This window comes from Molossus molossus, unplaced genomic scaffold, assembly GCF_014108415.1.
Source record: "Molossus molossus isolate mMolMol1 unplaced genomic scaffold, mMolMol1.p scaffold_m16_p_2, whole genome shotgun sequence".
Classification (NCBI taxonomy): domain Eukaryota; kingdom Metazoa; phylum Chordata; class Mammalia; order Chiroptera; family Molossidae; genus Molossus; species Molossus molossus.
Genome location: NW_023425355.1, coordinates 89,308,203 through 89,320,945, shown reverse-complemented (window position 1 = coordinate 89,320,945; position 12,743 = coordinate 89,308,203). Strand labels below are relative to the sequence as shown.

The window sequence follows — 12,743 nt, the reverse complement described above, 5'->3', positions numbered from 1 at the left end:
AAGCCCCTCCTAAGAGGCCCCAAAACCAACACACCTGCTTTGCTGGCTTCAGATAACACCAGTACATCACCTAATTAGCTACACTAATTATAACTTGGCAGGCACCATATCCTCGCTATAGCAAATCTCACCATGTGAGTTCAGCTCCCACACTACAGTTTGTCTGGTATAATGATGGCCAGTCCTCACAGCCAGTTAGCCGAAGGGTTAATCCCCCCAATGATGTGCCAACAGCAATCAAAGCTCAACTACAACAGGAGATCACACAGAACCCACACAAGGGTCACACCTGGAGCACCTGGCTCATGTGAACAGGAAGACTGCATCACTGGGCCCCACAGGACACCTACTACATAAGGTCATGCTCCTCAGAGTGGGGTATATTGCAGATCTATCTAATATATAGAAACACACACAGGAAGGCAGCCAAACATAGAAATCAATGAAACATATCCCAAATGAAAGAACAGAACAAAACTATACAAAAATAACTAAACAAAATGGAGACAAGTAATCTACCAGAAACAGAGTTCTGAACACTGGTTATAAGGATGTTCAATAAACTTTGGAAAAGAACAGATTAAATCAGTGAGAATTTATACAAAAAGAAGCTATAACAAAGAACCAGTCATAAATGAATGATATAACTCAAATGAAGAATACATTAGGTGAAATTGACAGCAGATTAGATAAGGCATAGAATCAAATCAGCAATTTAGAAGAAAGGTAGCAGGAAACATTCAATGAGAACAGCAAAAAGAAATATAAATTTAGAAAATGAGAATAGTTTCAGTGACTTAAGGGACAATTTCCAGCATAACAACATCCACACCATAGGGCTACCAGAAGGAGAAGAGAGAGACAGCAAGGAATGAGAATCTAGTTAAAAAAATGACTGAAAACTTCCCTAACCTTCTGAAAGAAAAGGGCACACAAATCCATGAAGTGCAAAGTCCCAAACAAGATGAACCCAAACAAGCCCATACTAAAATATGTCATAATTAAAATGCCAAAAGTTAAAGACAAAGAAAGAATATTAAAAGTATCAAGAAAAAAGCAGTTAGTTACCTAAAGGAGCTCCCATAAGACTGTCAGCTGATTTCTCAACAGAAACTTTGCAGGCCAGAGAGTGACTGGCATGAAATATTCAAAATGATGAAAAACAAGGACCTACAACCAAAATTATCCTGCAAGACTAGAATTTAGAATGAAAGGAGAAAGAGCTTCCCAGACAAGAAAAAGCTAAAGGAGTTCATCACTACCAAGCCAGTATTACATGAAATGTTAAAGGGACTTGTTCAAGAAGAAGAAAAGATACAAAAAATATGAATAACAGAATGGCAATAACTACATAGCTATCAATAATTACTTTAAATCTAAATGGATTAAATGCTCTAATTAAAAGATACAGGGTGGCGGAATGGATACATAAACAAGACTCGTATCTATGCTGCCTACAAGAGACCCACTTCAGATCAAAAGAGACAAGGATTTAAAGTGAAGGGATGTAAAAAGATATTTCATGAAAATGGAAAAAAAAACTGGGATAGCAATACCTATATGAGACAAACAGATTTTTTTATTTCTTTCCACCTAACTTTATTTATTAATTTTTTTATTTTTTTAATTAATTTATTTTTTATCAATTTTTGTTACAGATGTTTCTCCTTTTTCCCTGACTGATTCCCCCCTCCTCCTCCCTCCCTGCCCTGTCCCCAGCTTTGTTGTCCATGTCCACTGTTCATGCATACATTCATATAAGTTCTGTGGTTTCTCTCTCCCCCACGCCCCCCTCTTCTGGGGATAGTCAGTCTGTACCCAACTTCCACATCTCTAGGACTACGCCATTCCTCAGACTGTTATGTTCATTATATTCCACAAATAAGTGAGGTCATATAATAATTCTCTTTCTCTGTTTGGCTTGTTTCACTTAGGATGATACTTTCCAGGTCCCTCCATGTAGTCTCAAAGGATAAGAGATCTTTCTTTCTTACAGCTGCGTAGCACTCCATTGTGTATACGTACCACAGCATTTTTATCCATTTGTCTACTGATGTACACTGGGCTGTTTCCAGATCTTAGCTATTATAAATAATGCTGCTACAAACATGGGGGTACATATATTCTTTCTGATTGGTGTTTCAGGCTTCTTAGGGTATATTCCTAGAAGTGAAATCACTGGGTCAAATGGAAGTTCAATTTTTAATTTTTTGAGGTAACACATATATTGTTTTCCATAGTGGCTGCACCAGTCTGCATTCCTACCAGCAGTGTACTAGAACCCCCTTTTCTCGACACCCTCGCCAACACATCTTGTTGGATGATTTTTTGATGGCAGCCATTCAGACAGGTGTGAGGTGATACCTCATTGTTGTTTTAATTTGCATCTCTCTGATGATTAGTGATGATGAACATTTGTTCATATGTCTCTTAGCCATTTGTATGTCCTGTTTGGAGAGGTGTCTCTTTAGTTCCTCTGCCCATTTTTAATTGGGTTCTTTGTCTTCCTTTTGTTGAGTTGTGTGAGCACTCTATATGTATTGGAAATTAACCCCTTATCTGATATATAATTGGCAATGATGCTCTCCCATACAGTGGGTAGCCCTTCCGTTTTGATGATTGTATCTTTCGCTGTGCAGAAGCTTTTGAGTTTTATGCAGTCCCATGTGTTCATTTTCTCCTTTGCTTCCATTGCCTTAGGTGATGTATCAGCGAAATTTCTGCTGCATATGAGGTTTGAAATTTGTTCCCTACAGTTTCCTCTAGGGTTTTTATGGATTCATGAGTCACATTAAAGTCTTTTGTCCATTTTGAGTTTATTCTTGTGTAGGGTGTAAGTTGATGGTCTAGTTTCATTTTTCTGCAGGTTTCTGTTCAAATTTCCCAGCACCATTTATTAAAGAGGCTGTCCTGACTCCACTGTATGCTCTTGCCACCTCTGTCAAATATTAATTGAGCGTATTGCCTTGGGTCCATTTCTGGGTTCTCTGTTCTGTTTCACTGGTCTATATGCCTGTTCTTGTGCCAGTACCAGGCTGTTTTGATTACAGTGGCTTTGTAGTATAACCTGAAATCTAGTAATGTGATCCCTCCTACTTTGTTCTTCCTTTTCAAGATTGCTGTGCCTATTTGAGGTCTTTTTTGGTTCCATATGAACTTTTGAAGTACTTGTTCTAATTCTGTGAAGTATGCCGTTGGTATTTTCATGGGGATCACATTGAATCTATAGATTGCTTTGGCTAATATAGAGATTTTAATGATATTAATTCTCCCAATCCATGAACAGGGTATGTGCTTCGACTTTTTTATATCTTCTTCTATTTCTTTTTTCAATGACCTGCAGTTTTCTGCAAATAGGTCCTTTATTTATTTGGTGAAGTTTATTCCTAGGTATCTTAATTTTTTTGCCACAAAGGTAAATGGGATTGTTCTCTTAGTTTCTCTTTCTGTGAGTTCATCCTTGATGTATAAGAATGCCATCGATTTCTTGACGTTAATTTGTATCCTGCTACTTTGCCAAATTCATTTCTTAAGTCTAGCAAATTTTTGTTGGAGTCTTTGGGGTTTTCTATGTATAGTATCATGTCATCCTGCAAATAATGACAGTTTCACTTACTCCTTTCCAATTTGGATCCCTTTTATTTTTTCTTCTTGTCAGACAGATTTTAAAACAAAGACTTTAACAAGAGAAAAAGAACATTTCATAAACAATAGCCAAGACATGGAAACAACCTTTGTGTCTATCAATAGACAATTAAATAAAGAAGACATAATGCATATATACAGGGTGGGGCAAAAGTAGGTTTACAGTTGTGAGTATGCAAAACACAGGGATTATTCTTTTATTATTGTTTATTAGTTATCATTTCATTTTCCATACCAATAACTGTAAACCCACTTTTGCCCCACCCTATACAATAAATATGACTGAACTTAAAAAAAAATAAAATCGTACCATTTGCACCATCATGGATGGACCGACAGGGTATTATGTTAAGTGAAATAAGTCAGAGAAAGTCAAATATCATATGATTTCCCTTATATGTGAAATCTAAAAAACAAAACAAACAAACAATCAAAAGAGAAACAAATTCATAGATACAGAGAACAAACTGATAGTTTCTCAATGGGAGGGGTTTTGGTGGGCTGGTTGAAAATGTTGATGGATTAATAAGTACAAATTGACAATTACAAAATAGTCATAGGATGTAAAGTAAAGCATAGAGAATGTAGTCAATAATTTTGTAGTAATTATGTATGGTGTCAAGTGGGTACTAGACTTATGAGAAGGTCACTTTGTAAATTATATGAATGTCTAACCACTATGCTGTACACCAGAAACTAATACAAAATAATATTGAATGTAAACTGTAGTTGAAAAATAAGAGTAGGAAAAAATATTTAAAAATAAAACATAAATCAGATGAGGTTATTCCTCTGCTTAACATTTTCTACTGGCTACAGACGTCATTCAGAGTAAAAGCCAAAGTACTTACAATACCCTTTACAACTTGATGTTCTGACTCTTTGCTGCCTATTGACCTTAGCCCCTCTCACTATCCCTTTTGCTTACTGTATGCCAAGTATGATGAACTCCTTGTTCATATTCAAATATACCAAGGAAATAATCTTCTTGGAGCCCTTAAATTTGTTTTTCATTTATTGTGTAACACTCCCAGATATTTGCAATGACTTTCTCCCTTACTTCTTCCAAGTCTCTACTCAAAAGTATTGTAACAATACCAATTCCATCACATTCTCGTCATTTTTTTTTTCATAGCACTTAACATTACAGTCATACGTATTTGTTTACCTGTTTATAGTCTGTCTCCCTCAGTAAAATGTAAATTGCATTAGAACAGAGATTATGGCTGATTTACTTACTGCTACATCCTCAACACCTAGAAAATAGCTTGGCACAAGTGAGCACCCAGTAAATATTAGTTGAATGAATGAATAATGCTCTATCATGTAGCTAAAATATGGTGACCCACAGAAAAATAGAATATCAGACATTAAGTTAAGTAATGAGTTTTTAATGTGATAGAAACAAGGCAATAAACAAAGTATTCTTTCTCACATTGATGTCCTTCTCACTCCCCCTCTTTCTCCCCTCTTTTCTTCCTTTCCCTCTCTGCTTTCTTTCTCTAGAGATCAATAAGAACATATCCTCATGTGAAGATTTTTTTAAAAGATGAACCAAAATAATTTAATTAATAAAAATAAATAAATAAAAGATCTTCCCATGGGGAAGTGGGGAGGAAGGTGTCAATGAGGAGGGGAGGGGAAACATCTGTAAACAAAAATAAATTAATTAAAAAAAAGATGAACCTGATATGAATTCTAATTTCAATGACCACACAGTTCAGTAGGATAGATGAGACATGCACAAGCAACTATGTGAATCAAAGTATAAAATAATACAATAAGAGGTACAATGTGGTATGGCTCACAAGTTCTCTCATTAGTAGAAGAATGTGATAGCACTATCACTAAAAATAATTCAAAGTGACCATTCTTCTCATTCCCTTGAATGGAAATATTGGCACTGAGTTACTTATTAATTAACCACATTCTTTAAGAAAGGTAACCGTGCCCTAGACAGTTTTGCTCAGCGTTTAGAGCGTCAGCCTGCGGACCAGAGAGTCCTGGGTCTCGTTCCCACTAAGGACATGTACCTTGCTTGTGGTTTGTCTTCAGCCCTGGCTGGGGTCATGTGGGTGGCAACCAGTCGATGTGTCTCTCTCACATCGCTGTTTCTCTTTTATTTTATTTTATTTATTTATTTATTTATTTATTTATTTTTGTTACAGATATTTCTTATTTTCCCCTGATACCCCCTCCCCCTCCCACCCCACCCTGTCCCCAGCTTTGCTGTCCATGTACATTGTTCATACATACATGCATATAAGTTCTGAGGTTTACCTCTCCCCCCTACCCCCTTTTCTTGGGACTGTCAGTCTGAACCCCACTTCCATGTCTCTGGGACTACCCCATTCCTCAGACTGTTGTGTACATTATATTTCACAAATAATTGAGATAATGTGATATTTGTCTTTCCCTGCTTGGCTTGTTTTGCTTAAGATAATACTCTCCAGGTCCCTCCATGTCGTCTCAAAAGATAAGAGATCTTTCTTTCTTACAGCTGCATAGTACTCCATTGTGTATATGTACCACACCTTTTATATCCATTCATCTACTGATGGACATTTGGGCTGTTTCCAGATCTCAGCTATTGTAAATAGTGCTGCTACAAACATGGGGTACATAAATTCTTTCTAATCGGTGTTTCAGGCTTCTTAGGGAATATTCCTAGAAGTAAGATCACTGGGTTAAATGGAAGTTCAATTTTTAATTTTTTGAGGTAACACCATATTGTTTTCCATAGTGGCTGCACCAGTATGCATTCCCACTAGCAGTGTACTAGAGTCCCCTTTTCTCCACACCCTCAACAACACTTGCTGTTTGATGATATGGTGATGGCGGCCATTCTGACAGGTGTGACGTGACGCCTCATTGTTGTTTTCATTTGCATCTCTCTGATGATTAGTGATGTTGAGCATTTCTTCATATATCTCTTGGCCATTTGCATGTCCTGTTTGGAGAGGTGTCTACTTCCTCTGCCCATTTTGTAATTGGGTTCTTTGTCTTCCTTTTGTTGAGTTGTATGAGCACTCTATATATATTGGAAATTAACCCCTTATCTGATGTATCATTGGCCATTATGCTCTCCCATAGAGTGGGTAGCCTTTCCATTTTGGCGGTTGTTTCTTTTGCTGTGCAGAAGCTTTTGAGTTTGATGTAGTCCCATGTATTCATTTTCTCCTGTGTTTCTATTGCCTTAGGTGATGTATCAGTGAAAATTCTGCTGTGTATGATGTCTGAAATTTTGTTGCCTACCTTTTCTTCTAGGATTTTTATGGATTCATGAGTCACATTTAAGTCTTTTATCCATTTTGAGTTTATTCTAGTGTATAGTGTAAGTTGATGGTCTAGTTTCAATTTTTTTTGCATGTAGCTGTCCAATTTTCCCAGCACCATTTATTAAAGAGGCTGTCTTGACTCCACTGTATGCTCTTGCCACCTCTGTCATATATTAATTGAGCATATAGTCTTGGGTCTATTTCTGGGTTCTCTATTCTGTTCCATTGATCTATCTGCCTATTCTTGAGCCAGTACCAGGCTGTTTTGATTACAGTGGCTTTGTAGTATAACCTGAAATCTGGTAATGTGATCCCTCCTACTTTGCTCTTTTTTTTGCAAGATTGCTGTGGTTATTCAGGATCTTTTTTGGTTCCATATGAACTTTTGAAATATTTGTTCTAGTTCTCTGAAGTATATCATTGGTATTTTGATGGGGATTGCATTGAATCTATAGATTACTTTGGGTAATATGGACATTTTAATGATGTTAATTCTTCCAATCCATGAACAAGGTATGTGGTTCTGCTTTTTTTACATCTTCCTCTATTTCTTTTTTCAATGACCTGTAGTTTTCTGCAAATAGGTCCTTTATTTCTTTGGTTAAGTTTATTCCTAGGTATCTTAAATTTTTTGCTGCATTGGTAAATGGGTTTGTTTTTTTAGTTTCTCTTTCTGTGACTTCATCATTGGTGTATAAAAACTCTCAGCAACCGAGGAATAGAGAGATCTCCGCATAATAAAGGCCATATATCAAAAACCTACAGCTAATATCATACTCAATGGGCAAAAACTAAAAGCATTTCCCTTAAGAACAGGAACAAGACATGGATGCCCACTTTAGCCACTGTTATTGAACATAGTACTGGAAGTCTTAGCCACAGCAATCAGACAGGAAGAAAAAAAGGGATACAAATCTGAAAGGAAGAACTGAAACTGTCATTATTCGCACATGACATGATACTATACGTAGAATACCCCAAAGACTCCATCAAAAATTTGCTAGACTTAATAAATGAATTTAGCAAAGTAGCAGGATACAAAATTAACGTCAAAAAATCTCTCTCTTTCTTCACCCTTCTCTCCCGCTCTATCTGAAGATAAATTTTTTAAAAAGCGTGTTCAGGGGAAGATCAAAAATAAAAAAAATAAAAAAAGAGAAATGTAACACTGACAATGAATGCTTTATAATTGACCACCAACCAAAGCAGTGCATGTAAAGATCTTTCCAGTGACCCTGCCCATAGTTAAATAAAGGGTAGAAACCTGAAAGAATTACCAACACCTGTTGTTTTTATAAATCTTTCGTATTTGCTCTTATTACACAAGGCGGAAAGATCAAGATGCTTAGAATGTAATGAAGCAAAGATAAATACCAGTAAAAAATTTAAGGAGATTTTTCAAACGCAAAGTCTGAAAATACCTATAAGTTATCCACCAATATTAGTATGGTGAGTCTCAGTCATGCCAAATGTAAAAAAGAATCAAGAAATTTACTCCACTCCATGACATTTACTGAGAATCCAGGCAAGCAGCATCTGTTTACTAGCAGAGACATTCACATTAAACATGCATTAGAAAACTGTTCCACCGTACAGGTCACTGGGAAGGATAAGAGCCTCTATACCAGACTGCCACTGTATCCTGAATCAAACAAAACTCATCATTAGTAATTATCTACTATGATGTAAGTTTCACAGGGACAACCGAGCAAAACTAGTCACAAACTAAACCATATATTTATGATAAAAAAATGCTGAAGTCTCTTAAAACTCAATTATGAGACAGTCTTTCCATGATGAAATGTGTATTTTAAATTTTTCATTTGTTTAAAAATTATAAAAAATAAAAGCTCCATTTTTAAATTTGGGTGGTAGGGAAGAGTGATAAAGGTGAGTAGGAAGGCAGAGTGCTAAGAACAGAGAAAGGTGACTACAAATTTTTCCAAAGAAAAAGCTGTAAAGAAAAATCAGTGATTAGGAAAATGTAAAGGTAGATTCTGAATATAAGTTTAATACCATGATGATGACAATCATCATTTTAATCATGGTATGTGTTATAACATCATAACTTGGATTTTTCTCGTCCTTTAGTCACTCTCATATAAGCTACCAGCAAAACTTATTTTACTTACAAAATGCTGACTAATTTCACATCCACCTAATGCAACTCACTGTCATCTACTGCCTGACCTATTGCAATAACTTTCCAAATGGATTCCCTACTTCCATGCCTGTACCCATAGCCTATTCTTTACAGAAGAACCAGAATGATTCTAATAAAACTTAAGTTCAGATCACTTCCCTCATCTGCTCCAAAATCCCCAATGGCTTCCTCCCTTCTCAGAGGAAAAGAAAAAGTCATTACAATGGCCCTAAACAAAGTAAACCTCTGTTACTGCTCTGACCTCCTCACCTCTTAGTACTTTCCCCTTTGTGCACAGCACTCTAATCACAATGGCCTATTTTCTTTTTGTACATCAAGCACATTCTTGCTTTAGTGCCTTCTCGCTTGCTCTTGCTTCTGCCTGGAACACACTTGCTCTAGGTTATCTGCACTACTCACAATACTCACTCTATTCAGGTCTTTGTTCATGTCACCTAATCAGACATGTATTACTAACCACATCATTTGTAATAGTCCACCTCCAGTTATTCTCTGAGTAATTTTTTTCTCTATTTACACACGAAGAACTAAATCTTGTGTAGTTAGTGAGTAACAGAGATACATTTTTAATCTCCAGATCGACTCCAAAGACCAAGTTCTTCCTATCCCAAATGCTATTAGTTTAGAGTTGCGCAAAGGACAGAGGTGCCTTGATTTTTAATGAAACTGTAAGTTACTGGAGCCAGGCAGATACTCTAGAAGTGGTTTGGTCTCCATATTAACATAAGATGTGTGACTTATATATATTTGGTACATGCCCCTAACGGGAACCAAACCCAAGATTCTCAGGTCCACAGACCGAAGCTCCAACTGCTGAGCCAAACCAGCCAGGGCTAAAATGATATTTTTAGTCAAAACCTGAAAGCATGTTCCAAATTAAGAAAAGTTAAAATTTAATGAAGAAAAGTATAAAATGTACCTCAAGTATAGTCTTGTAAAACCATGTTTTATAAGAATATATAACTTCATTACCATTTAATGTTTATATACAGGCATAATAGTTATAACTTTAGTTTTAAGTACACCGATCTCAGGCAATCAAGTCCATGATATAAGATTAGTCATTCAAACCCATCATGTCCCAAATACCTTTTCTTCAGAGTAACTCTGTGTGTGTTATGTGTGTGTATAGTACCTCAAATGTTGAAGGGTGAACAAGTCTTTTGAGAGTAAAAATTTTGAACCAAAATATATAAAGAAACAAGAATAATATTATAACTAACACCATCACTGAAATAACCCCCATATAATAAGAAAAAGCCACCAATCTCAATAAATGACAACTTTAAGTAATATCTAAAAACCACAAAGTTTGGGTAATTTTCTGGTCTTCAATAGAACGAAATTTAATCTGTAATGGGTCATACTAATACATTCTTTTTTTTTTTTTTATCCTCATCCGAGGACATTTTTCCATTTTTTGTACAGACAGAGTGGGAGGGAGAGAGAGGAAGAGAGAGAGGGAAACATCGATGTGAAAGGGACACATCGAGTGGCTGCCACCCGCACGACCAACCAGGGCCGGGGACAAACTGCAACCGAGGTACGCGCCCTTAGCGGGAACCGAACCCGGGTCTCTCCGGACCGCAGGCGGACGCTCTAACCGCTGAGCCAAACTGGCCAGGGCATTAATACATTCTTTTAATATAGATTTAATAAGACCATTTTCCTTCCCTTATATAAGTACTCTAAAGTCCAATTCAATGAATATCTATAATATTTGTAATTTATTCAGCTCTTTTGGTATCCTACAAATATAAACTGAGTTTCAAAATGTAAACTTTTCTAAAATAAAATAAGAGAATGAGAAAGAGATAGATCACAGTATCTGTAAATAAAGAGAGAAGAGCAGAAAAGCCCTCTGGGTTTCTAAGTGGGCTCTGGGACATGTCAGCTGGAACAGCATAACTAGTGGCGTAAGCTTCTAATCCAGTTTTAATTTAACTAAAGGATAACTTAACAAAATGTCTATTAATGTACATGTTCCAAACTTGAATGCTATAGGTCTCTGTGTCAGGGTTTGTTAAGTTCTTGAAGCAACTTTGTGGAGTAGTGAGGAATATAGAGTAAAAGCAACAATCCAGATATAATTAACACCAGAAGCCAAATGACAGAGATTTCAGGAGTAGTTGTGGTAGTAGATGTATTCTACACAGCCCCTTTTCACATACATACAAGAGTGGAAAAGGTATGTAGTTCCTTCATATTTAAGTGATATATTTTTTAGATGTGCAGCCTAAAGATCCAGAAAAAATTAGGAAATATTATGTTCTAAGTCAATGATACTATGAAGATAGAAAAAGCTTTCCTAATAGGGGCATAGAAACACCAAGGGGCTCAGAACGAGTGACCATTTTGGACACTGGAGTCCATGACTACAACACAAGTGTAGGTGTCTCCAGTAATTCTTAAAATATTGCTAAGCTATATAATAATATCTGTATTTTTTCCTAAATAATATCATAATTTGTTATTTAATATAAAGGAACAAAAAGCAAATCAGACCTGGAAATGAATGCCATGAGCCAGTATGAACAAATCATGATATTTATCATTTAATCAGTATATGGTGGACTCTATACAAATGTACAAAGCCAAATATACCCATTCCAGTGAAAGCTGCCTCATTTGCAATTAACTTGGGGACCATCCACTGATTCTGAAAATAATGTTAATTCAAAAACCACATTTCTTATTTGGAGATTGCCTTCAGGGGCAGTTTACAAGACGCGCGCGCGCACACACACACACACACCCTGTTTCATTACCTCATATCAGAATTTGTTTTCATAGATTTAAACTAAAATCAATGGAGACAACAATAAAACTGATGCACAGTTTGACAACACTGAGAATATCTTTAGTGAGTTATATGTTCCTGAAAACAAATAATAATGAACTAAACAACAAACTGAATGATCCTTTCCCAAATTGAGCTGAAAGAACTTACTGGTAAATAGCCAAGGAGAGAAGAGATGTTTTCGGCCACAGAAATAATCACTCCATCTGTGCTCAGTATTATTATAAAGCCACCTAAGGACTAATGAAAAGAGAATAATAATGTAATAGTGGAACAATAATAAGATCGCTTTATTTCTAAATGCATAAGTAATTTTAATAGCACACTGAAAATGTATTGTGGTCCTTAAATATCAATAATGTAGGCACAGACTTAATTAAAATTCCATTATTTTGCCTCCTACACAGAATCTACTTAACCATAAGCATGAGATGTTTATCAAATTATGTGTCACTTAGACAAACAAATTTCAGTTCATGCCCAATTAACACAAAACTCACCAACACAGCTAGGGAGATTCATTACAATGTCTAGGTTGTTTCACATTTAGTTCAAAATATTAAGAATATTTTGTAGGGTATTTCATTTGTGGTGAGTTTTAGTCATCTACTTATAAATATGGATATTACCATCACTTTCCTGCTATCAAAGGGATTAGATATCCACACAAATGTTTCCTGGCAGAGAAAACCTAAAACTATGAATAAAATATAATCACACGATCTCACTTATACGTGGAATCTAATAAACAAAATAAACTGACAAACAAAATAAGGCCACAGACATGGAAGCATGGAACACACTGACATATCTCAGAGGGAAGGAGGAAAGGAGGGCAGAAAAAGTTCAACTAAAG

At 36.0% G+C, this 12,743-nt stretch overlaps 1 protein-coding gene across 1 annotated transcript in view; it reads right to left on the bottom strand.

Annotated features, from left to right (window-relative positions):
• The window catches only part of PASD1 (PAS domain containing repressor 1), a 129,066-nt gene that overhangs the window by 69,301 nt on the left and 47,022 nt on the right, over positions 1-12,743 (bottom strand). The window contains exon 5 of the mRNA XM_036270095.1: positions 12,038-12,127. Within this exon, the coding sequence (XP_036125988.1) occupies positions 12,038-12,127 (90 nt within the window). The remainder of the gene's footprint in view (positions 1-12,037; positions 12,128-12,743) is intronic.